Source organism: Notolepis coatsorum, assembly GCF_963971535.1.
Source record: "Notolepis coatsorum genome assembly, chromosome: 8".
In the NCBI taxonomy this organism is placed as follows: Eukaryota; Metazoa; Chordata; class Actinopteri; order Aulopiformes; family Paralepididae; genus Notolepis; species Notolepis coatsorum.
In genome coordinates, this window is record NC_140172.1 from 75234824 (window position 1) to 75261236 (window position 26413).

The 26413-nt window shown below is 42.0% G+C and overlaps 1 protein-coding gene across 1 annotated transcript in view; it reads left to right on the forward strand.

Moving 5' to 3' along the window:
- The window catches only part of LOC311233490 (A disintegrin and metalloproteinase with thrombospondin motifs 2-like), a 414816-nt gene that overhangs the window by 231139 nt on the left and 157264 nt on the right, over window positions 1-26413 (forward strand). The window contains exons 7-13 of the mRNA XM_084320457.1: window positions 3-123; window positions 4604-4709; window positions 15776-15919; window positions 17521-17653; window positions 18513-18626; window positions 20295-20440; window positions 24210-24299. Coding sequence (XP_084176583.1) covers window positions 3-123; window positions 4604-4709; window positions 15776-15919; window positions 17521-17653; window positions 18513-18626; window positions 20295-20440; window positions 24210-24299 — 854 coding nt within the window. The remainder of the gene's footprint in view (window positions 1-2; window positions 124-4603; window positions 4710-15775; window positions 15920-17520; window positions 17654-18512; window positions 18627-20294; window positions 20441-24209; window positions 24300-26413) is intronic.

The following is a 26413-nucleotide window of genomic DNA, read 5'->3' on the forward strand; positions in this document are numbered from 1 at the left end:
AGAGTCTGGAGAATGTGTGTCGCTGGGCGTTCCTGCAGCAGAAGAAGGATAAGAGTGATGCAGAGCACCACGACCACGCCATCTTCATCACTAGACAAGAGTTTGGGCCTTCTGGAATGCAAGGTATGCCATCTTGTTCACTAGACACAAGTTTGGGCCCTCTGGAATGCAAGGCACGCCATCTTCATCACTAGACAAGAGTTTGGGCCCACTGGAATGCAATGTATGCCATCTTCATCACTAGACAAGAGTTTGGGCCCTCTGGAATGCAAGGTACGCCATCTTCATCACTAGACAAGCCATCTACGTTATAATATATCTTTATTCTAGAGAATGAGGTGTTTAGAATAGTCTACGTTAGCATGGATACTTTTTCTAGACAATAAAATCATGTTTAGAGAGTCTACATTAGGCACATATCTTTATTGTAGACAATAAGATAACATTTAGAGAGTCTACATTAGCATATATCTTTATTCTAGACAATAAGATATGTTTAGAGAGTCTACATTAGCCGCATATCTTCATTCTAGCCAATAAGGTACGTTTAGCGCAGTGGCGTCGTTAGCCCTGGGCTTCCGGGGCTTTAGCCCCGGATGTTTTTCTCCTAGCCCCGGACCTTAAAAAAAAAAAAAAAAAAAATTGTTTACATTTTTTTTTCTTTTTTTTCTTTTTTTTTCTTTTTTAGATGTCAGCATCCCCATTGTCTGTGCTGAATGTTTGTTAGTGTTTGGTATTTTTTGTTGGTTTTAAGTACTTTTAATCCATTTTTAGTAAGTAGTTTTCATTTGATCCTATACGTTTTTCATTCACCGATTTGTGGACTTTTTTTTTGTGTCCTGAAAGGCGCCTTATAAATCAAATGCATTATTATTATTATTATTATTATTATTATTATTATTATTATTATTATTATTATTATTATTATTATTATTATTATTATTATTATTATTATTATTATTATTATTATTATTATTATTATTATTATTATTATTATTATCATCCAGGAGGGAAAAGACACTTTGGATAGTAGGGACTGCATCTCTGCCTGTCCTGACCAGGAAACACTTTGCAACTGTGATCTCCTCTGGCAATAGTTGGATATTGTAATGTGTGGCGAGGGGTTGCAGCAATTCCACTGAGAGAAACTGGTCTGAGGCTGGATAACATGCCTGTGTATGTCTCTCATAAGTTGTTATCCAACTCATGAGAACCTGGGCCCCGTTCCTTGTACCTGGATAACTGAGTTAGCCGGATAACTTTAACTGGATAACTGAGTTAGCCGGACTTTCCGGTTCCCCGTACGTGGATTTTCCAAATCACCATGACAACAGATCCAAAAGTTTGAGCCTGGTCGAAAGCAGAGTTTAAGTTCAAGTTAGCCTGAACCATCGCCACGCCCCCGCAAAGAAGTGACAGCCCGTTTCCTGAAACTATTCCCACAGTCTACGATCTGCATTATACCATTCTGAATTACGTTTTTGTGCTCCATTCTTCCAGAGGGGGCTTTTGAAATGTAAAATAGACCCAAAATGCTGATACTAAATTCACTTTGTCCTAAATAATGCACGTTATATATACCGTGGCGCTCGCTCGTGCGTTATTTTAATTGTAACTGGGATTAAGATGTCTGATGAGATGCGCTGTTTGACGGATTTGAGAAATTGAATGAGCCGTTGACGTCACATTAATGAATGAGGATAAAGAGATAAACTTCATTCAAAACAAAGGATATTCTAAACACGGGTCTCTCGTTCATTAATGTATAAACAATGAATTTATCCCATCTGGCACAGTGGTGCAGCGGTAGTGCTCAAGCCTGCCAACCCAGCGACCGGGGTTCAAAACCCGGTGTTTCCAATATGATTTTTTTGAATATAATATTAATGATTATACGCCAAAGTAGCCTGGTTTTAAGTTAAAATATTATAAATCTACATGCATTGAGGATGTCATTCTTTATATAGCTCTCAACGTGCACCAAATTGAATTATTCCTATATTGCAAAAAGAAGGAAAAGACTAGGGTCTCGAACCCCGGTCGTCTGCGTGATAGTCAAAACAACAACCCGTTAGACCACATTGGAGATAAGTTAAAGATCGACTATACATCAATCAATGGGTAAGAGAGCCGTATCGTAATTCTGTATAAGTTTAACTAATTATTTTCGCTAGCAAGATCTCATTTGATTATTCAATCCAGCAGGCAAGTTTAAAGAAATATAATCTGATTGATTGAGGTAATGAGGGACTTAAAATTAGCCTATAGATAACGCATTTAACTTGTCGGCGAGGCGATTGAGCCGTATTGCAATCTGTCAATAAAGTTTTAAATCAATTAATCAATCAATGCCGTTAGAGAATCAGGATCTCTGCCATCGATACGTGCTGGCTTTTCGCCTGAAGCGGCCGCGCGCATTTAGCCTGAGTCGCAAGTCTGGCTTGAGTTAACGAGACTGAATCCACCTTCGAGGAACAGGAAAATCCCGGCTTCGAACATCGGGTTAACTGAAGCTGGATAATGACATCTTGATCGACTTAGTTGAACCAGGTACAAGAAACAGGGCCCTGCTCTCAAGCTCTTGCAGCATTCTGTCGACGACTGGATAGAACTGTCTCTGTCTCAGCTGATCTCCTGAGCTGAGGTCTGAGCTTGTGCCACAAAATGCCATTACTATGGCCTTTGTCCTGTCATACATGTCCACTGCCATCTCTGAGGTACGATAACCTTTGAGTGTGTCCTGCACTGTGCTTTTAAATAGTACAGATAAATATTGAAGATGTGCACTTTAACGCAGCAGCACCTGGAGCCATCCATACCCATGTCCAGTGTCCACTGACAAAGACATGCTCATGATACTGTGATAAACTATAATAAGCTTTAATCGAACCCTGGTTCATTTCCTCGGATAGTCCGGTTGGTTTGGGGTGGTGTGAAAGCTCATTCACTCTTGCAAGTGAACCCTGCATTTGAGATGTGAATGCAAAGCGGACCAAAGGCAGGAAAATACCCCAAAATCGAATCTTTTTTTTATGAGACGTTTTTTTCCGATTGCGTAAGCATGATTTTGAAAACGGGGCCCGGTGTTTCAAAACACACAATTAGCACAACCACACACACAATTATCAGAACACCTCAGATCCTTTGCTAAATTAAACACTTGTCAAAACCATACACTAATTTATAAAAACTACATTTTGTTACCATATGAAACACACATTTTATATGACTTAATTCTGTTTGAACCAGTTACTCACACTGCTGTGCTTAACCTAAAATACATTTAGCAATTCTACTTCTCAGTGATTAGAGTACTGTAAGTGAAGTACGCAGAGAATGTGCAAATATACAATAAATTCACCAAACACTACACAAGACCAATGCTGTAGACTGATGAAAATATAATTTATTTATCTACATATACCCAAATCAATGATGCAGACTGCTGAAGAAAAACATTTTCTCTCCATATACCCAAATCAATGATGCAGACTGATGAAAATATAAATCTTCTCTCCATATAACCAAATCAGTCAACATTTCAACATGGAGAATCACAACAAAACATGTCGCAGTTTTCATGCTACTATGTGCATAACACTGTAAGCTCAGCAAATATCAGACAAACATAAAATACTGTATCCAGTACAGGTTAAAATGACAGTAAAACAAAAACATTTTTGAAATTTTGAAAAAATTTAAATAGAGTACAGAAAATAATAGACATTATCTCTTTGCCTAGCTGGATCTGGCAAGATAATTTTTTGCTCTGTGTGTATTGTTTTGCAAAAAGTGTGAGGCTGACATTGTGCTTATAGGGGTGCAAATCTGGGCCTATGTTTTGCTCCTTGAGTGTAAGGTTTTGATAATTGTGTAATACTTTTGATTTGAGTGTTTATGCAATTGAAGAAAACTGTAAAGACTAGAGATGAACTGTTTATTTCTTTTGTACATAGGCTGTGCATATGTTTGTTTGTTTATTTGCTTATGTGTATGATTCTTAACTGTTTTTATTTTGTTATTGGTGTATATGTGTGTATGTATGTACAGTATATGTATATATGTATATTTGTACTCCTGTTGGGGCCTCTTGGACCAGATCAATGTTTTATCTGGCTAAATAAAGGTTAAATAAATAAATAAGAAACTAATGATTTGGTCCTGTTAACTTTGAATTTTCTATGGGGACTGCCCAGATCCCTCTCATGGACATGGACCTCACTTTGAGAACCTCTAATGATTCTAGTTATTCAGTATTCATCTCTAATTACTCTAAAATTGCTGAAGCCCCCAATGTTTTCTAACCCTAAAAACGCCCCTGGTTTAGCGAGTCTATGTTAGCCACAGATCTTTATTCTAGACAATAAGGTAACGCTTTGGAGGGGCCAGAATTTGAATCCCATCTCTGTCTCGCTCTGCCTGTCCATCTGTCTCTCTCTCTCTCTTTCTGTCTTTCTCTCTCTCTCTCTCTCTCTCTCTCTCTCTCTCTCTCTCTCTCTCTCTCTCTCTCTCTCTCTCTCTCTCTCTCTCTCTCTCTCTCTCTCTCTCTCTCTCTCTCTCTCTCTCTCTCTCTCTCTCTCTCTCTCTCTCTCTCTCTCTCTAGGATATGCTCCAGTCACTGGTATGTGTCATCCAGTGAGGAGTTGCACGCTCACCCAAGAAGACGGCTTCTCTTCAGCGTTTGTCGTGGCTCATGAAACAGGACACGTGTGAGACACACATTTTACAACCACCAAAATCACATCTGTCTTTCTATCTAATGTCAAGGTGTCCAAATGTGGCCACATTTAGCTATGATTCTATCAAATGTCCACAAACAATAACAAATATAACCCTGCACTGTTTTCATTTAAGTTTCTTTCAAATTAACAATGCTTTATTTGTCCTTGCTGTTTATCATTCAAATCTTAAGTCACCTCACAGCGCTTTATGCCAGATCTCTACATTTTCATTTTTCAGATTATTCCAGATTGCTAAAGTACAGAATCTAAGCTTTCAAATGATGTGTCATATGTTGACATCTGAGAATGTTTTGAACACGATGTGCCCAATTATAACTTCTAAAACTGGCTGTGTTCTAGATTTCCTAAGAGGTGAAAAGGTGTCTCAAAGGAAGGCAACTTTTCACACTTCAGACAGTTTCAACTGGGCGTCAACAAACCCCCCTCCAGCAACGCCCCTCACCTGAATAACATTAACATAATTAAGTGCTGCTGAATCAGAGTTCTCTCTCCTCAGGACCCCTGTCTCTCCAGGACCCCCTATCTGGACTGTATAGGACTGTGAAGCTATGTACCCCCCCCCCCCATGCTGCTTTGACACCAGAATTATTGTTACATCTATGTCACAACGAGAAAAAGCAACAAAGTTGTTGTTGATGTAGCAGTACTGTCTACCTGTATGTCATGTATGTCAATGTTATGATGAATTGAAAATGGGGGACCCTGATGTAAACAAGACGAAAGTCTTTCTCTGGTCTGCATCCCCTTAACAATTGTGTGTATTGAGCTGTATTGTACTGTACCCATTCTGCAATCTGTGCTGAGATTATAAACTTGTTGTTATTACACACACACACACACACATGGACCCTGCATCCATACACTTTCGTCTTGTTTACAGCTCTCCACCTTGCTATCTGATGCTCATCACCTCTCTTAGACACTGATGTAGCAGTACTGTCTACCTGTATGTCATGTATGTCAATGTTATGATGAATTGAAAATGGGGGACCCCGATGTAAACAAGACGAAAGTCTTTCTCTGGTCTGCATCCCCTTAACAATTGTGTGTATTGAGCTGTATTGTACTGTACCCATTCTGCAATCTGTGCTGAGATTATAAACTTGTTGTTATTACACACACACACACACACATGGACCCTGCATCCATACACTTTCGTCTTGTTTACAGCTCTCCACCTTGCTATCTGAAACAATAGCTATCAATATAACGTTAGCAACTTTAACTTGCTAGCTAGCTAACGCTAACGTTAATGTAATAAACGTGACATGGTTGGACTTGTGGTCGGCAGAAAAACTTGGTGTAGTTTTATCAAAGATGCGGAATTGTAAACATGCTACTGTAAACATAAACAAACATTCTTAAACTTACCCATGCAGACGCATCTCGACCGATCTCAGTTAATTCCGTTGAATAGCGCGGTGTTTTCACCGGTGAGCAAGACTGAATCAACTGGTTTAACAAAGTTCCTGTACTCGTTCATTAGATCCAATGCATTCATCTCTTTCTGATCCAGAGTGCTAATCCCATTGAAAGTGTAAACAGCCAGTGCGTCGCTTCAAACACTCCCCCAATGTAAATCTCTGCGGGCTGCAGGCTAGGTTTGATTCACATGCAAATACAGTAATTACGCCCCCGTTTCATTGAAATAAAGTCCGTGAACAACCTAAATTTAAACACAGGTTTGACACTATTTTAGATATTCTAACTGTTCGTTTTTATAGTAAACAAGTACTTATACATTCAATTTATAATAATGTGAAGAAAAGAAAAAAACACATAAAAAAACACAACAAAAGAAAACTCTAGCCGGTCTAGCCGAGAAAGGGGCGGGCCGAGTTGTGGTCGCAAGCGCTGGTACGTGACATTATGTCCGTCTTTGGACAACAGACGTACGCTAGCGGTGCACTTTTGTTGCGCTAATATCTTGGCCAATTGTGGCCACGTTATTCAGGTTGCGGCTCCTCACCTTTAATCTGTTGCTGACCCCTCACAAATTGACAAAGGGCCTTGGGATTTGTAGTTCTGACATACACAACCTTTTCTGACATGCCGTTTTACCTTTTATAACCGATACTGCCATCTACTGGACTACAGAAAGTACTTTTTGGAAGTTGATTTCGAAAGAATACTTACCCATGGGCCCACTGCAGGCCATTTCAGTTCAAAACTCAAATGTATATGGTTTTTTAATTACTTATTTTGGTTTAGATTCATCACTTCTAACACTGAATTAAGTACAACAAGAACAGTACTTTGTTTCTAACAAACAAATACTAATCGCAATCACTAGTCACATTAACATTAGTTATTTAACATATAGTGAGTACATGTGTTTGAAAGATATGACAAACTTGACACAACAGCCAGCACTTCATAACTTCATAAAAATGTAAACATCAACAACTTTTATTAGAACTATTTACAACATAATACATAATACACCATACATACATTTATTAATTCATACACTCATTCATCCATACACCAGCAACACCAATAGGTGTCATCGTCGTCCACCTCCCACTGTACACAAATTGTTTGGAACCATTTGCGACAGTTGTCACACTGGACCCACGACACTAAGCCCTCAGAGTTATCAGGAGGGTCCTCCTCTTTGCACCGGCCACACCACCAGATCCTCAGAGTCATTAGGAGGGTCCTCCTCTTTGCATCGGCCACAGCACCAGATCCTCAGAGTCATCAGGAGGGTCCTCCTCTTTGCACCGGCCACACCACCAGATCCTCAGAGTCATCAGGAGGGTCCTCCTCTTTGCACCGGCCACACCACCAGATCCCACGACTGCGTTGCCTCTCAAGCTTTTTGGTGGCGGTGTGATCTGCAGTTTAAAAACTAAAAAAGTATTAGGACACTTCTTGAACAATAGTTGATTAACATGTTAACTGTATGATATTATAGAATAATCTATGTTCACCTTCTTACAATATTTCTTGTATTATCACTTTGCTCCATGTACGATAAACCAGCATACTGGGCATACATTCTCTAGTGTACAGAGAGCATGTTTTGTCTGGAACCACTTTAACAACCAATTATCTCATAACAAAATATTAGGGTCTCAGGTTCTGCTACTGTAGGCCCAGGTGCAGCTCATCATCCCATGCTGCATTCCCATGAGAACTACCTCACCTAGACTGTGTTTTATAGTTGTTTCTATGTATGCAAGCCTTGTGTTCATCTTATTGTATAAACGTGGGTGTAATCCACAATTCTGTATAATTTCTGCTCAGACTGATTATATGTGTACATTAGGGCTGCAACTAACGATTATTTTTGTATTGATTATTGGCCCCTAATTGTCGTGGAACCTTACCAAAAACATGCTTAAACAGAGCCAACACAATATTTTTTTTGTATCACAATAAGTCCGCGTCACATTGCACACTGTCCAATCTTCTACTCCTTGAGCGTAGCGTGAATGTGAAGAATGTAGCGCACAGTTCATCATCTACGAAATAGTTGTGTGTAGTTGATGCGTGTAATGTGTGTGCGTGTGTAAAGGGAGGGGGGGTAGTGTGTCTTCTTGAGGATGGGGGGGAGGGTAGTGTGTCTTCTTGGGGGCGGGGGGGGGGGTGTGTCTGTTTGGGAGGGGGGGGGGCAGGATAAGGGCCATCTTAGGGTGAAGAGAAGGGAGTGGATGCAGGATGTGGTTCCTCTTGGGCCTCTACCAGCAGAACCAGCTTTGAGATTGGCCGGCGAAGTGTGCTCATCTTTGTCCTAACCAGCACTTGCCGCACGAATCCTCCTGCATCCGGTAGGACTTGAGTGACTTGGCCCATTAACCAAGAGTTTCTTGGGGAGGTGTCGTCGATGATGAGGACCACGCCTCCTTCTGTCTTCATAGAACTTCTTGTTCCTTTGAAACTTTCTCTTTAAGTTTGAAGCTCTTTGTTCCGCAACACCATGATTGTTGGGGAGCTCAAGTCGCTCTTCTCTCAGTGGAAGCCCAATAGTATAATGTCCGTCCACCAGTGTGACCGAGTTGGAGACTAACTCCAAAAACGTATGGTCTTCTTTGGACATTTCCTTCCTTTCCTCGTGCTCCGAGATGTCGAGCTTGACTTGCTGCTGCAGCAATTCCTCCACTCTTGTGACAGATATTCTGTTTGCACTTATTTCCAGTGCGGGATGGAACCATTGTCCTTAGCGGTCCAGGTCCATTTACCGTCCAACCCAGGATAGTCTTAACGGCGTATGGGCCATTCCCTCGGCTGTTAATCACTCTCAATGGCTCTAGAGCCTTTGGCACGTTGCATCCAATTAGCAGACCAATTTCTGCATCAATCTGAGGGATCCTGATGTCTTCCCTCAGGTACGGCCATGAATTCACGTCCTTTTGCGTGGGGATGTTATTTTTACCTACTGGAATCTCCTTCTGAGTGTACACGTGTGGAAGCTGTACGTACTCATCACTCTCCAGACCAAATATTTCCAGGTCACATGCGACAGAGGTTTTAGTGGATTCCTCTTTGTTTAGTGTTTTCAACAGTATTTCTGCCTTTCGGCCGGTTACTTGGAGCTGCTGTAGAAGTGCTTCAGTGCAAAATGTTGCGGTGCTCCCAGTGTCTAGGAACGCATAAGTCGTTACGATGTTATTACCCTTCTGTGCTTTCACTTTTACAGGCACAATTGCTAGGATGCCTTCGGGCTCCCCGGCCCCAGTATCCTTCCGTCCATCCTTACCCCTGTCCACCAAGTCCACACTGGAAGCAGCACTTGCTACAGCCTTTTCAGTTTGCTGTGGCCTTTTAGCGATGTGCAAGATTGTGGGGTGTTTTAGTTTGCACTCCTTACAGGTAAGCCTCTGAGTACAACCCTTACTCATGTGCCCTAGATCCAAACATCCAAAGCACAGCCCCTTAGTCTTCAGAAACTCCAGCCTGTCCTTGTGGGCTTTCTTGAGGATCTTAAGGCAGGTGGCAATAGTGTGCTCTCCCTGACAAAACATGCAGCGGTTGGGCAGCCGATTAACCCTTTTGTCTTTCGGTCCCATTGCTGCTGGTGGTGTTGTTGTTGTTTCAGTAGCTGCCTGTAGCGTTGTTACACTTGTGGCAAAACCACTCATACTCTGTTTGGCCCTGGATGCAGCAGGCGCAGGAGTATAAATGGTTTTGGCCGCTGTGGTGGCATGAGAATCTTTGAGGTTACCAAACACAGGGTGGGAAAGAATCCTTGACTGTTTATTTATGAACAGCACCAGGTCTTTAAACTTGGCTTGTCTCTTCTCTCTTAATTGTATGTCACAAGCTATAGCTCGCCATTTCTCTTTGAATGTATATGGGAGCTTGGAGAGAACGGCTTTCATATTAGTTGGGTGGTCCATTTCTTGCATGTAGTCCACTGTATCCATTGTGTTCAGACAGCTGCTGAGAAATACTGAGAAGGCCTTTAAAGCTTCTGGGTCTTCGGCTTTGATAAACGACCAACTGAGAGCCTTGTTGAGGCCGTGGCGATCTGATAATCATCTCCAAAATGGTGCTTCAACAATTTTTTAGCCTCTGTGTATCCTGTGTCAGGTTGCCTGTACTGGCAACTACGCACCAGCTCTCTTGGTTGGTTAACAGTGTATTGCTCCAAAAAATAAAGCGTGTCCTTACTGTCCTCTGTCTTCTTCTCAATACCATGTTCAAATGCTCTGATAAAGAACTGGTAATTTAAAGGATCTCCATTAAATGATGGGATACTGAGTGGCGGTAATGAAGACAGTTTCTGTTGTTTAACGAGTGTTTCGGTTATCACATTTTGTTTTTCCATTATGTTTACCAGGTTGCTCATTTCATCTCCTCCAGAGCTGGAAGATGAGCTGCTGGATGGGGGTGGCAACTGCCTTGGCTGGGCCTTTGTGGCTTGTGCACTGGAGTTTGTGTTTTCTTGCATATTCTGTACAAGACTTTGGAAGTTGGAAGTAGCTCCAACTACATTGACGATGCTTGTGTTATTGTTGGGGTTACCCACTCTGATAGCTGCTCTCTGTACAGTTGGGGGAGGCAGCTGAATGAACTCAGGTTCCAGGTTTGTGCTTGAAAATAGATCCTGACCATGCACATCCACAAGCCCATAATTTTCTACGTCAAGTAGTCCATGTTCCAGATAGTCATTCATCCCATCTTCTAAATGGGGCATGGTGGGATGTGGGAGCATGGCAGTGGCAGGTTGTACAACAGAATGCTCATATTTGATTATGACTCACAGTTTTGCAGCATTTGCTGCTATTTCCGTTTCCAGTTCAAACTGCTCCCGATTTGCCTTCAGCTTGGCTTCAAGCTTGGCTTCCTCCACTTCCATAGCTTGTTGCTGTGCCAACCTGTCAGCTTCAAGCTTGGCTTCCTCCCTTTCCATAGCTTGTTGCCGTGCCAACCTGTCAGCTTCAAGCTTGGCTTCCTCCCTTTCCATAGCTTGTAGCCGTGCCAACCTGTCAGCTCTTGCCATAAGCTCTGCCTCTTTACATTCCAGAGTAACCTTAAGTGAGCCAAGAGATGATCCGGGGGTGCTTGACCTTGACCTCTGTGAAACTCTGTCACGTGGTTTTACAACAGTTGATTCACTCTGAACGGAAGCAGCAGAAATAAAAATTTTAACTGTAGCCTTGTACTCCAGAAAAGACTCCACTTTGGGGTCATACCCAGTGGTGCGTTATTGAAATCAACTGGGATTGCACGCACCTAATGGTGCCACGTGCACGCGCGCTCCCGGCGCGTGCGCACGCTCCCGCGAATGCCCATAAATGTCCCCTTGCTTGAGCAGCAGACTACAGACAGTTCCTAATTGCCTCTACGAATGGAATGTAACACATGTCATTCACAAAAAGTTAGGTGTGAATGTATCTGAGAACGTATTTAACACACCTGACGACCGGTGCTATTGATATGCAAATAGCGAGTACTTATGTGGGCTTGCACGGAGTGCAACCCCGTCCCATGAACAACGCATGCCTGCAGTCAACTTGATTACTTTGCATCTCCTCTGTGGTCAGTAATTCACACAGCAAGTCATTGCATGTACCCAGGTCACTGCACAATTGTGGAAGTTCATTTTCCAGTTTGGATCTCACCAGTGATGCAGTGGTACCACGCCGTCCGAGCAGTTCGCTGAGCAGAAGTGCGCGCACGGATGTGCACGCGCGCGCACACAAAAATGCGTTCACAACTTTCACTCTACTGTCGCGACGTGCGCCAAGTACCCGGCACTTATCACCTAGTCTTTGCATAGCATAACAAAGAAAGAGAAGTGCAAGACCAAGATACAAGCCCTGTGGGGGGTTTGCTTGAGCTGGTCTGTGCACACGCGAGGGAACATGTATGCGCGTGCGCGGGAGCACCCCTAGATCTCACCAATGCAACATTGCACACTTCATGCTCAGCTCCACCCTCTTCCTTCGATTGTTCAGAACCACCTTTTTTCAATTGATCAGGCATTTTCTCCATTCACAAAAACACCAACACAACGTTTCAGTTTTATTTTACTTCAGCCGCGTTGCACGTTTTAAAAGCACTTCATTCATGCAGTCCTTCTGGGTGCATTGAAACCTCCCATATGCTTTTACACACACCGCGGTGATGCGTTGGATACAGCCGTTCAGCGGAGGGCGGAGCGCATTCATTCATAAACAACACGGCAACGCGGAAGTCTTGGATCCGTAGTAAATTTCAGATACCGCTCGCTTTCCATTCGCAGCGCGAAACATGTACAACATCCATTTCATCAACAAGCAGCGGGTTTTTTTTTAACTATAAAGATGCAATCCTTATTCAACGTAAATGCACCTTCTGGTTCTACTGGTATGCGCTTGGTTGACGCGCTCAGATAGCAGCACTCGGGAGATCGGATTTTATATATGACATTTATTTTCCTTTCAGATTTTCCTTGCAGATCTTCGGATTCCAATAATCCCCACAATGAACTTTTAGGAAATGTTTATCTTACCATTTGACGGCGAAATCATATTGTAGAATCAATAAATCAAAACCATAGGCTGCTCTGCAGCGGTCAAAAAACCGTGTCGCCACATACCAAACATTCTTAGAACACTGGCTGTGTGACGGCCAGCCCATTTTAAACACTGGATGCCTGTTTCCCCAAATTAGCCACATGCATCTCCATAATTAGCTTATCAAAAATATAATAATTACAACAATACAAGATCACAAAACCCATTATTTATATAAGTCATGACTTCATTCATACCAATAATAATAATAATAATAATAATAATAATAATAATAATAATAATAATAATAATAATAATAATAATTTCAAAACCATACATTTGGCTCCAACAGTGATTATATAGATTATGGCATTTTAAGTGCTTCTATCGGCTGTATGAAATATATGAAATATAGACTATAGACCTATACAACTGTTTACAAAGTAAACAAAATCATACATTTGGCTCTAACAGTTAATCTGTAGCAAATTTTTTATCGATTAGTCAATTAATCTAAACAATTAATTTACCAACAACAATTGATTCTATTTGCAATTTAATATTTCAAAATGTTTGACTAGTATCGTCAGGTCACATGAGTAGTGACCTGAATAAAGACCTCTGCAACAGGTCCTGCATTATAATTATTATAGTTGCCTCTTTGACACCACCTACTGAATACCCAGAGTAGGAGATGAGCCATAACGTTTATTTATGTCTATAAATGCTGTGTAGTGTGGATTCCTACTGTACATGAGTAGGTTGAGTAACCTACATGCCATTACTGCTTTTTATCTATTGAATCCCATTCAATCCCATTGAGCCGTACTGTATTGTACCCATTATGCAATCTGTTAAATAAAGTTTTCATTCATTCATTCATTCACTCATTATAGCTACTTTATTATCTTGAAATAATATATCACCCACCCATTACTATGACATTGTTTACCATTAAATACAATGTATCCATGCCTGTAGCTAAATGCTGAAAAACAGGGAACAAAATGTACGTTTTAGCTTTAGATTTTAAAAAGTACCAGCCAGAGAGATTTTTTACCAGCCAGAGAGTGTTATCTCTCCACGCCACGCTATGGTAGTGCTTGTGCTAGCTGTGTTATACTGTATATAGGCTATTGTGGCTATTGTGGCAGACCGGCTGGCGTATGCCCATATTAGGGAATCCGAGGAGACTCCCGGCAGAGCAGAGCGCGTCAGCGCCAATGCAGCGCACCTGTGCCAGACACGCATGGGACAGGTGAGCTCAATCAACACATAATCAAGCAGCATAGAAAATGGAGACAGAGATAAATAATCATTGGAGTAGCTGAGGCAAAACCTATACGGAACGAGAGGAAGTAAGTAGAGAAGAGAGAGAGAAGAGGAGGAAAATTGTTGTCTGTGTGACTCCATGCTGTGTTTATATACTTTTGGAAGGAGTACCCCACTGAGAACCCGCATGTGTATCGACCCCTGCTTGCCCGACGTCTCTTCTTCCGGATCAGCCCCCGCCCGTATGAGAACCTCGCAATATGTACCGAACCCCGCTAAAACAGACCAAGACGATTCTCAAGAATTACGGACTGGCTGACGCTCTCACTAACCTCTCCCCCCCTGGGTCAGTGGAGGCCTCTGGACGGCCGACGACCAACTAGGGGAACCCCCACCCCAACACCTCCCAGACAGCGCCACATGCCCCGACACCTCTGTGGGTTTCAGGACGTCGACCCAGAGGCCTCCACCGACCCGCTCTCCGAGGGAGAGTCCAGCGCCACGGCACCAGAACCTGAAGAGGAAGCTGGACATGGGGCGGCGAGGAACGAGGAAGGTGTGACCCCATTCGAGGAGGAGGGCAAAGCTTGGAGACCTATTCCCCATCAACCTAGACGAGGAGGCCCAACCCATGCCTCCCGCCTTGGCCGGTTGGTTCGGGAGCACCCAACTCGAAGACGTGAACCTCACCAGTGCCCTACAACAGGTGACCGTAGTGGACGGGAAGCCCATCAATGGGGTAAGGCAAATCATGTTCCCACACTTCTCAATTAAAAAACAATTGTTGTATCAAGTGGTCATGAAAGCCAGCCTGCAGATAGAACTGTTGTTGGTGCCCTTTTGTCCCCTCTGTTCTACAGATAGCCCACTCCCATCTGCTAGCAGCGTACCTGGGAGTAGAACAAACCCTAGAGAGGATCAATGCAAGGTTCTATTGGCCAGGCATCAAGAAAGCGGTCAAGGATTACTGCCGCCGTTGTCAGCGTCCCCGGTGACGGGGGGGAGCGTTCTCATCACACTCTATTTTGGTGCGATCGTGCTCTGATTCGACCCCGAATGGCTAGTGTGAAAGCCCCCTTAGAGCGTCAGCGCCAATGCAGCGCACCTGTGCCAGACATGCATGGGTCAGGTGAGCGCAATCAACACACAATCAAGCAGCATAGAAAATGGAGACAGAGAGAAAGAATCATTTGAGTAGCTGAGACGAAACATGTACGGAACTAGAGGAAGTGAGTAGAGAAGAGAGAGAAGAGGAGGAAGATTGTTGACTGTGTGACCCCATGCTGTGTTTATGAACTTTTGGAAGGAGGACTCCGCTGTGTGCCATAACCCCCGATCATCTGAGAACCCGCATGTGTATCGACCCCTGTTTGTCCGACGTCTCTTCTCCCGGATCAGCTCCCGCTCGTATGAGAACCGCTCAATGTGTACCGAACCCCGCTAATGGACCAAGACGATTCTCAATAATTACGGACTGGCTGACACTCTCACTAACCTCGTTTTCCCCCTAAACAGCAATAAAGCTGCTGTTAAACTTGCTTCTACTTTGTGCCGTGTGTATTTTATTAATTCCAATCTGGTGACAGCTCGACACACCCCAGAGTCTGTCACACTATATACATATTTAAATCAATATCTTCCTTTTGAATAAAATAGACAGGAATCAGGATTGCTAAAGCTGGCAGGGTAATGAATGTATCTATGTATCTGTGTGTATCTCTATGTCTCTAGGCTGGTTATGGAACATGATGGGCAGGGTAATGAATGTATCTATCTATCTGTCTCTCTATGTGTCTATCTCTATGTCTCTAGGCTGGGTATGGAACATGACGGCCAGGGTAATGAGTGTGGTGATGAGGTTCCTATGGGCAGCATCATGGCTCCGTTAGTCCAGGCTTCCTTCCAGCGATACCACTGGTCACGCTGCAGCGAGGCAGAGCTTGACAAGTATCTGTAGTAAGTACTTGAAGATATATACACACTGCTGGAAAAAGTACTTCTAGTTAGGGGTGTAATGGTGTACATACAGGGGGGATGTACGAATACAGGGAGGACTATGCAAGAAACCTAGCCTTATACATTTGGGATTTTTGTAGCTTTTTTTCCTTCAATGAGGAAAACCGAGGTATGTACCGAACCGTGCCTTCTGTGTACCGTTACACCCAGACTAGTTAGTATAGCCATAAGGTGAAGCCTGAGAAGTGGCTAGAAAACGATTCTCGTTCCCACCTCGGGGGACTACTCAATTTTCACTCTGGGTGAAAGGTCTATTGGTGTAGATTTAGGAATAAAAAGTTCTCCATTTAGAATCTACCCTTTTTTGCGCAATTCTAATTTTAACGTTGGGACTAGATCTTTCCTCGCGAACGGATACTTGGTCATCGCGTAGTTAAATTTGATGTAATTGGTGCGAGTCCGTCACGTGTCTTGCACTCGACCAATAGCAGCCTCTTTGTTGGCTGAACTGAACTGTTTTATGTGTACAACCTCAATCTTTAGAAAATTGTACCAGCATCTTTAATATTGCAGGTTGGGAATTACAAGGTAAAGTGTTTTTGATACAAATTTGCTGCATATCATGGTCTTGCAAATTATGTTCTGTAAGCTCAGACCCTACATCCACATCTTGAGCTGCAGAACACGTTGTGGCCCGTTTCTCAGCTGTATTGATTGATTGATTGATTGATTGAAAACTTTATTAGCATATTGCAGAATGGGTACAATACAGTACGGCTCAATACAAACAATTGTTAAGGGGATGCAGACCAGAAAAATACTTTTGTCTTGTTTACATCAGGGTCCCCCATTTTCAATTCATCAAGACATTTATGACATACATGACATACAGATATACAGTACTGTTTCATCAAGAAATGTATGACATACAAGACATACAAATATACAGTACTGTATCCAATCGCTTTGTGCTGATGAAACGTCTATAGCAAGTAGCGTATATGCATATAACATTGTTTAGATTTTTTTTTGCGAACGTTAGATAGCATGCTAACGTGACGTTAGACTGTTTACACAAATGTGTTGTGGTCTGTAACTTGCCAACAAGTTGGTCAAGCGCAAGACACGTGACAGAACTCGCACCAATAACATCAAATATAACTATGCGATGACCAAGTATCCGTTCGCTAGGAAAGATCTAGTCCCGACATTAAAATTTGAATTGCTCTAAATGGAGAACTTTTTATTCCTAAATCTACACCAATATATCTTTCACCCAGAGTGAAAATTGCGTAGTCCCCCGAGGTGGGAACGGGATGAAACGATAACAGGCTTCACCTTATGGCCTATAGTATTTAAAGATATATACACAATGCTGGAAAAAGTACCTATAGTTAGTATTTCAAGATACAGTATATGCACAATGCTGGAAAAAGTACCTCTAGTTAGTACTTCAAGATATATACACAATGCTGGAAAAATGTCCTCTAATTAGTACTTCAAGATATATACACAGTGCTATAAAAAGTCCCTCTAGTTCTCTCTCTCTCTCTCTCTCTCTCTCTCTCTCTCTCTCTCTCTCTCTCTCTCTGTCTCTACAGTACTTATGACTGTCTCCGTGACGACCCGTTTGATCATGACTGGCCTGCGATGCCTCAGTTACCAGGCCTCCAGTACTCCATGGATGAACAGTGTCGCTTTGACTTTGGGGCGGGATACAGCATGTGTACAGCGGTGAATAAATCAATCAATCAGTATCAATCAGGGAAGTGTTGGTTTACAATAAGAGTTAGTGAAGTCTGTCTGTCTATCTATCTATCTATCTATCTATCTATCTATCTATCTATCTATCTATCTATCTATCTATCTATCTATCTATCTATCTATCTATCTATCTATCTATCTATCTATCTATCTATCTATCTATCTATCTATATATCTATCTATCTATCTGCATATGTATCTACAGTATATGTATCTGTCTATGTATCTATGTATGTATGCATAATATATATACATATTAGGGATGCTCGATATTGGCTTTTTTACCGATACCGATATACCGATATTGTCCAACTCTTAATTTCCGATACCAATATCAACCGATACCAATATATGCAGGGTCCCCCCCCCCCCCAAAAAAAACGGAATAATTTCAGGTAATTAACATTACATATCTCTTGTTGTGGAATTAACACAACATTATGCATACTTTTGACAATAAATAAAATCTGAATTTGTTCTTACTTACTTGCCTGGGTAAATAAAGGTTATAGAAATAAAAAATAATAATAATTTTTTTTTTCTTTTTTTGAAAACCGTTACTGATATTTTCCGATATCACATTTTAATGCAAATATCGGCCGATAATATCGGTAGGCCGATAATATCGGACATCCCTAATATATATGTATGTATGTATGTATGTATGTATGTATGTATGTATGTATGTATGTATGTATGTATGTATGTATGTATGTATGTATGTATGTATGTATGTATGTATGTATGTATGTATGTCTGTCTGTCTGTCTGTCTGTCTGTCTGTCTGTCTGTCTATCTATGTATCTATATATCTCCCCTCTCTCTCTAGTACAGCACCTATGACCCGTGTAAACAGTTGTGGTGCAGTCACCCTGATAACCCATTGTTCTGTAAGACCAAGAAGAGTCCGCCCATCGATGGCACCAAGTGTGGTCTGGGCAAGGTAAGGGTTAAATTCATATTCAATTCAAACCTTTATTAGTAAGGACTGACCAGTTAGATTCATATTAAATTCAAACCTGTATTATTAAAGTAAGACCAGTTCAATTCATATTCAATTCAAACCTTTATTAGTAAGTACTGACCAGTTCGATTCATATTAGGGATGCCCCGATCCCGTTTTTTTGCCAGCGATACCGATCACTGATCGTCTATGAGCCATATCGGCCGATACACTGCTGATACCAATCGTTTTTGGTTTTGTTATAGCAGCTGGCAGTATTATACTGTAGGTCTAACACAGGCATTCTCAAAGTCCGGACTCCGGTCCAGATCCGGATCGAACCACAACTGTTTCTGGACTCTGAGCAAATGATACTTTTCACATGTATTATCTGTATTATCTGCAAGACATCACCACAATGCAGCGAGTCAAAATTATCCGCTATTTCTACTCCAAGCAGCGTCTTTGCATGTCCGACTGCTCCACTGTCTGTGTGTGTGTCTGTCTACTCTGCTTTGGTCCAATCACATTCCCCCACCCACAGTCTGCGAATCAGAGGCAGAGTAGGGTGGGTCTTCACGGAATGCTTGTTGTCTCTTTCAGCGACCTGGGAGAGTGTAGCAGGGCTCAATGTGAGAGAGTAGTCCGTCGTCATGATTACACTTAATGGCTAAGTCCAGCCCTATGAATTCCATGGCTTTTCTTGTGATTGCCTTAGCCTTCTGACTATCACGGTAATACAGTATGCACAGGTGCTCTCTAAAGTGGTTGGCGTTAGCGGCCGTTTTGGTTCTTTATCTGCCTTTTTCTTTTTACTCTGCGGTAAGCTTAACAAACTCTCCATACTCCTCTGGGTGATGGGACTTCAAGTGTCTTATTACATTTGTTGTGTTGAAACTTTTTACATTGCTTCCCCCACAAGGTATTTTATCCTGGCATACATTGCAGATGGCATTTGTTGCATCTATCTCAGACACGTTGTAATAGTTCCACACCGCCGACATGTTTTAGGTTAGTTAACATGCGACAATGACACCAACTCCGCTGAGAATTGGCTCATGTTTTTCACGTCATCGATCGGTTTTCGCAATCGCCGACTAGAAAGCATTATCGGAATTCCCCAATCTCATATTATACTGAATATCGGCCGATACCGATCGCTGGCCGATCGATCGCGGCATCCCTAATTCATATTCAATTCAAACCTGTATTAGTAAAGTAAGACCAGTTCAATTCATATTCAATTCAAACCTTCATTAGTAAGGACCGTCCAGTTCGATTAATATTCAATTCAAACCTTTATTAGTAAGGACTGACCAGTTAAATTCACATTTAATTTAAATCTGTATTGATAAGAAACATTCAGTTAAATTCATAGTTAGAATGGATAGATAGAACACTTAGTAGCCATGGCATTAGAATGGAATAGATAGGACAAATCAGAGTTATAATGGATAGATATGACACTTAGTAGCCATATAGTTAGAATGGGTGTATAGGACACTTAGTAGCCATATAGTTAGAATGGATGTATAGGACACTTAGTAGCCATAGAGTTAGAATGGATGTATAGGACACTTAGTAGCCATATAGTTAGAATGGATGTATAAGACACTTAGTAGCCATAAAGATAGAATGGCTAGTTGACCCACTCTCTCTGTGTCTCAGCATTGTTTTAAGAGCTACTGCATCAAACTAAGTCCGGAGATTCTGAGAAAAGATGGCAGCTGGGGCAGCTGGAGTCCGTTTGGGGCTTGTTCCAGGTCCTGCGGTGCTGGGGTTCGTTTCCGCACACGACGATGTGATGGTCCAGCGTGAGTACCCTGATCTCTTCCTGTTAGGGTGCATCCCAAACCTCTTCATGTTAGGGTTAGTGTGCATCCCAAATCTCTTCATGTTAGGATGCATCCCTGATCTCTTCATGTTAGGGTGTATCCCAAATCTCTTCATGTTAGGATGCATCCCAGATCTCTTCATGTTAGAGTTAGGGTATCATTGGAAACTGCACAACTTTTTCATGGTTGGTTAGTTGGTGGGTGGTCTGAACGAATAACAGAATAGTCTGTTTGCACCCTCATTCACAAAAACTACAACAGATGACAGGTAAAAAAGAAAATAATTCTCACCGAGGCATCTACAGTAGCACTTTTCCATGGAACGTATGTTCATCATGCTAGGTTAATTTGATTAACTGTTAGCTAGGTCCGTCATCATGCTAGGCTAATTTGATTAACTGTTAGCTAGGTCCGTCATCATGCTAGGCTAATTTGAATAACTGTTAGCTATGTCCGTCATCATGCTAGGATAATTTGATTAACTCCTAGTTAGGTCCGTCATCATGCTAGGCTAATTTGATTAACTGTTAGCTAGGTCCGTAATTCTCACAGATGCTTTTTTGATGAGTCAGCCTTGTGGACATGGTACCACGGTAGCAACAACTCTGGTCCACATATCCCACACTAGACCAGGGGTTCCCAAACTTTTCAGGCCGCGACCCCCAAATAACGGTGTCAGAGAGCCGCGACCCCCACTATTATAGGAGGTATGGTTGAAACATGCACACGTTCAAACGCACACACACTAATAAGCATTGGAAGCTTTTAACCAGGGCCGGACTGGGGAAATCATTCAGGCCAGGAAATATAGTGCAAAATATAGCCCCAGTCAGGCCACTTTTTAAGCAGGGGGTCTGGGGGTCCCCGACCAGGAAATTTCTTGTTACAAAGACTTCATTTCCTGCATTCTGGTGCAGGATTTTTTTTATTTGTACCCTTTAAATGCCAGTGTTTGTGATGGCATCACAAATTATTGTTAAAAAACAGGCTGTATGATTAGCAACAACACTGATTTTGATGGATTTTCAGTTTTTTTGTAATGTCAGATTGAAAATAATACAATCTTTTATTCAACTTCAGCCCTGATCATAACACCACATATTTTATAATTCTAACCCTTTAAATGCCAGTGTGTGTGATGGCATATATTTGCAATATATCAAATGCAAAGTCGATTTTTCTGGGGGGGATTATTACAGGCTAGCATGTGTCAATGATTGGCAACAACAGTTTTTTGTAAGGGTCCCGCCTCCACCAATCACATGCGGCTCCCTTTGTGTGTGTGTGTGTGTGTGAGAGCAAGAGAGAGAGAGAGAGTTCTCTAACTTGTGTGAGCTGCAGTGATCTCCTGGTTGTTCCCCACATAGGTTATCTAACTATTGCGCTGCTGCAACTAGAAACACTGTCCTGGCCTGCTTTTAAGTTCAGTGGCCTGACTGCATTTTCTTTTGGATTTTTATTTTTAATTTTTATATATCATCTGGCGAACCCCTGCACTAGACAACAGCTTCATCAAATCTTCTTGAATATTTGATATTTGCCACAGAACTAACGCTATGTTGCAGCCAGCTGTTGCTGAACCAAGGAGGAATAATAACATTAGTGTAAGAGCATGCAGGCCAGAGGCCAGGCAGGAAGTTGGAACAGCACTCCAAGTGGAGGTGTTGTTTGACACAATACTCCCTCCTAGTGGCTGGAATAGAAAATTCAGGACTTTATTGGAGGCAATAACCTGCATATTAAAAAAATTAAGTCAACTTTGACAACTATTGGGTTATTTGTTTTTCTGACCCATCCTTGGTGTCCATAGTCCTCATGACTGACAATTGTACGGCACACAAATGCTTTTTAAGGCAAGGACATTATTTCCTCAGGACAGAACCCTAACATTAACCCTGTTCTTCTATCCCTAACTCTAAGCCTGATGAACATTTTGTTGACACATATTTCTTCTATGGATTATGTTAGTACATAATTTGGCATTTCACAAGTTAAGGGCTAGATCCACAAAGAATGGATTGCACTGTGCTAGTTGCACCCGTACTTACAATTCATTATGAATTGAAAATGGGGGACCCTGATGTAAATAAGATGAAAATCTTTCTCTGGTCTGCATCCCCTTAACACATTGTCTGCCACGCAGTTTGCCCATCTTATACCACTCTCTGCCAGTGCTGTACCCCTATGGAGTCGCTCACCTTCTTTGCAGGGCTATAACTTTTTTAATATTATAGCTATATCGACATTACTATGGCCCATTCAACATCGGGTATCTATCGTTCCGGATGTGGGAGACGGAGAATGTATACTCTTCAATAGTGGTCCAATTTAATGGTACAGTACACCAAGAGTATTTATACGGTACAGTCGCCGAGCGGCAAGAGAGAGAGAGAGAATAATAAAGTAATCTTAATGGGGTCCAGAGACAGGAACCGCCGCGTTACCTCCGTACAGAGTGTGAAGACCTGACAATGAGCAACAGAGAGACAAGGGTTAAATAGAGCCACATTCCAACATACCAACCACACCCCCGTGACAGCCAATCAGGAGACCCAGACAATAAGTGACAGGGGAGATAAGTGACAGGGAGCCAAGTGACAGGTGTCAGAATGGTGGGCGGTAACAGGCGGGGGCAGTGTGAGCCTCCTACACGTTACTCCTCGCCAAATGAGAGTCCGCGCTGGCAGGTGAAAAGATGTGACTGGCTGCCTCCACATGTATCGGAGGGGACATGTGATGGGCTTCTATCCTCCCTACAACCGGCCAGTGGGGGGCACATGCGAGCAATGATCAAGACAGGGGAGGGGAGAATTGGCACGGCTAAATTGGGATGGGAGAAAAAATAGAAAAAGGAGGAGAAAAAGTGTACCAAAAAAAAATCCAGATTGCAGAATGGGTACAATACAGTACGGCTCAATACACACAATTGTTAAGCGGATGCAGACCAGAGAAAGACTTATCGTCTTGTTTACATCAGGGTCCTCCATTTTCAATTCATAATGAATTGTAAGTAAGGGTGCAACTAGCACCGTGCAATCCATTCTTTGTGGATCTAGCCCTATGTTTCACACTGATTGGAGTTGAATGGGAGGTGAATAGCATAGAGAAGGTGAGGTCATAAGTCACATGATAAATGCATTTGTACTAATGGTATTTTAACATCCACAGATATTTCATGAGGGAGAGGCTCTAGAACATGACCTTTACCACGTGGAGAAAAATAATTGACATTTTCGTTTTCTAAGCAGATATATACTCTGAACTATTTTTTGCCAAACCACTGCTGCCTGGTCGCAGTGATTTCATCACCTCAAAAGCCCTGTTTTTCAGGAGAGAGAGAGAGAGAGATTTTATTTGCTATGTATGGACGAATCCACATTGGAATACAGGTACAGAGCAACACTGTGTGTCTACAACTAATCCAATACAGGAGCAGAGTAGAAACAGTACAGAAATTTAAAAACACAGACAGTATAATAAAAGGACAAATGCTAAGGTTGATATCAACATCCCCTAAAGTGGTAAAGTGCATAATGCATAGGGCTTTTGAGGTGATGAAATCACTGCACCCAGTCTAATTATTTTATTTTTATTTCTCTTGTGGTAAATACACAGGTCACAACATGTTTACAGGAAAGTTTTGGAGTTGTATTTGGAGTGTATTTCGTGACTGTTGGGAACTAGCCTTCACCCACTCCTTGAACTTTCCTTTAATGCTTCTATTCAAGCCCTATTCTGTCATTCCTAGGCCAGCCAATGGAGGGCGTACCTGCTTTGGGAACAGCTATGAGTTCCAGCTGTGTAGTGTGGAGGACTGCCCCTCCCTCGCTGACTTCAGGTTAGCTCATATATTCCTATACCTGGATATATATACACAAGGAGTGATTTGTGAAAAAATATATTTTTTAATGTAGGCCATTTAAAATCTATAATAAATAATTCTATCCATATAAAACTCACATATCATAAAACGATGCAACAGAAAGTCATTTTCTGTTTAGTTTGTTTGCTGTAATTTTTCTAAATGGAGGGATTTACCCTCAATCACTCACAGCAAGATTTAATTAATCTATTTATCAACAACAGGCTGTTTTACTGTCAAACTGATGCTTCCTGAAATATAATGACATGGTTTGCACTCCCTTTCATTTTGTAGGGTTGTTTTCTACAGTTTCTCTAATACTGAATATGAATAAGGTTTACATAACTTATAAAGCATTTGATCTAAATATAAAGCATTCGATTAATTAACTAATTAAAGCACAGTAGCACTGCAGAACATATAAAGTCTTCATAGTTGTTAGTGGCCGCTTACTGCTCCCAAAACACACATTTTGTGAGTCTGAGTCAAAGTTTTCAGCACCATGGGAAGTATGTTGCATCAAATAGGCCTGTTGAGGAACCTCGCTGCTCACTGCAGCTTCTGATGAAGAGCTTCTGATGAAGAGGATGCTGCTCAGAGCTTCTGATGAAGAGGATGCTGCTCACAGCTTCTGATGAAGAGGATGCTGCTCAGAGCTTCTGATGAAGAGGATGCTGCTCACAGCTTCTGATGAAGAGGATGCTGCTCAGAGCTTCTGATGAAGAGGATGCTGCTCACAGCCTTCTGATGAAGAGGATGCTGTTCATAGCTTCTGATGAAGAGGATGCTGCTCAGAGCTTCTGATGAAGAGGATGTTTATAAAACTCTTGCTGCTCAGAGCTTCTGATGAAGAGGATGTTTATAAAACTCAGAGAGAAATGAGCTTTGACTTGAATCTCGCTCTGTGCAGTTATGAGATAGGCCTTTCACACCGGCAGGGTTCCGTGCCGGAGCCGGTTCCCGAACGTAATCTCGAACCGGCCGGCGCGTTCACACCGGGAATAATTGGTTTGGAATGTGAAAAATTGGTGCTCAGGTGGAACCGGAAATGTTTTGGTTTTTCCTTGCGAATCGTGACATCATCAGTGGGCGTGTCATATTCTAGGCTGTGAAGACAAGCGTAAACGGCGAACAGCAGAGGTTTGGCATTGCACTCAATCGATCCATTCAACAGGAAGCGATTTGCGACTGATCTCAAAATTAGATTAGATTCCAATGTATTGTTATTATACAGCACAAGTACAATACACCATCCAACCAGAGTGGATAAATAAATGCTTCAGAAATAAATATGCGTGGAGAAAGGCTTAGTGAGCCTCGGCAAGCACACACACAAACACACACACACACACACACACACACACACACACACACACACACACACACACACACACACACACACACACACACACACACACACACACTACTGTATATACGTATCGGTGCACCGGCATAAACGTTCACGATGTGAGTGCACCGGTGGAATAAGTCCGCATCGGCTACAATTCAGGCTGAACTCGCGATGCATCTTGTTGTTAGCGTCTTTGCATCGGTCAAAACCGATTCATTCATATAATTTACTCTCATCCACTTCTGTCAGCAGTGCACTGTGACTGCACACAGCAGATACTATCTTTGCTTCGCTACTAGTACAGAAGGCGAGAGCCGCGTCACAGTTATCAACAACAAACAGTGGAAGTCGAGGAGACATGAATAGAATTGATCAACTGGCTAACGCTAATTAGATAAAAATAATAGATAATTTCATTATCTGAAATATTATAAAATCATTAAGTCTGCTATAAGCCATTATCCCTTTGTGTGTGATTATTATTGTCTCACAGTAGTGTGTATATACATTGTGTGCAGGGCTGTACAGTGCGAGATATATATCGCACATGCTACAGCAACATCCGTCTGTGCGATGAATGGATTTACTTCAGTAGCACTGGTGCGATAGGCATTCGGTTCATATCGATACTCTTATTTCGAAAATCCTGTGGCGGGTCTCATTTCTGCCCAAGCGCAGCTCCAGCCATAATATCTATGGCTCCGGCAGCTAGCAACGCTCAGTTAATTTCAATACTCTT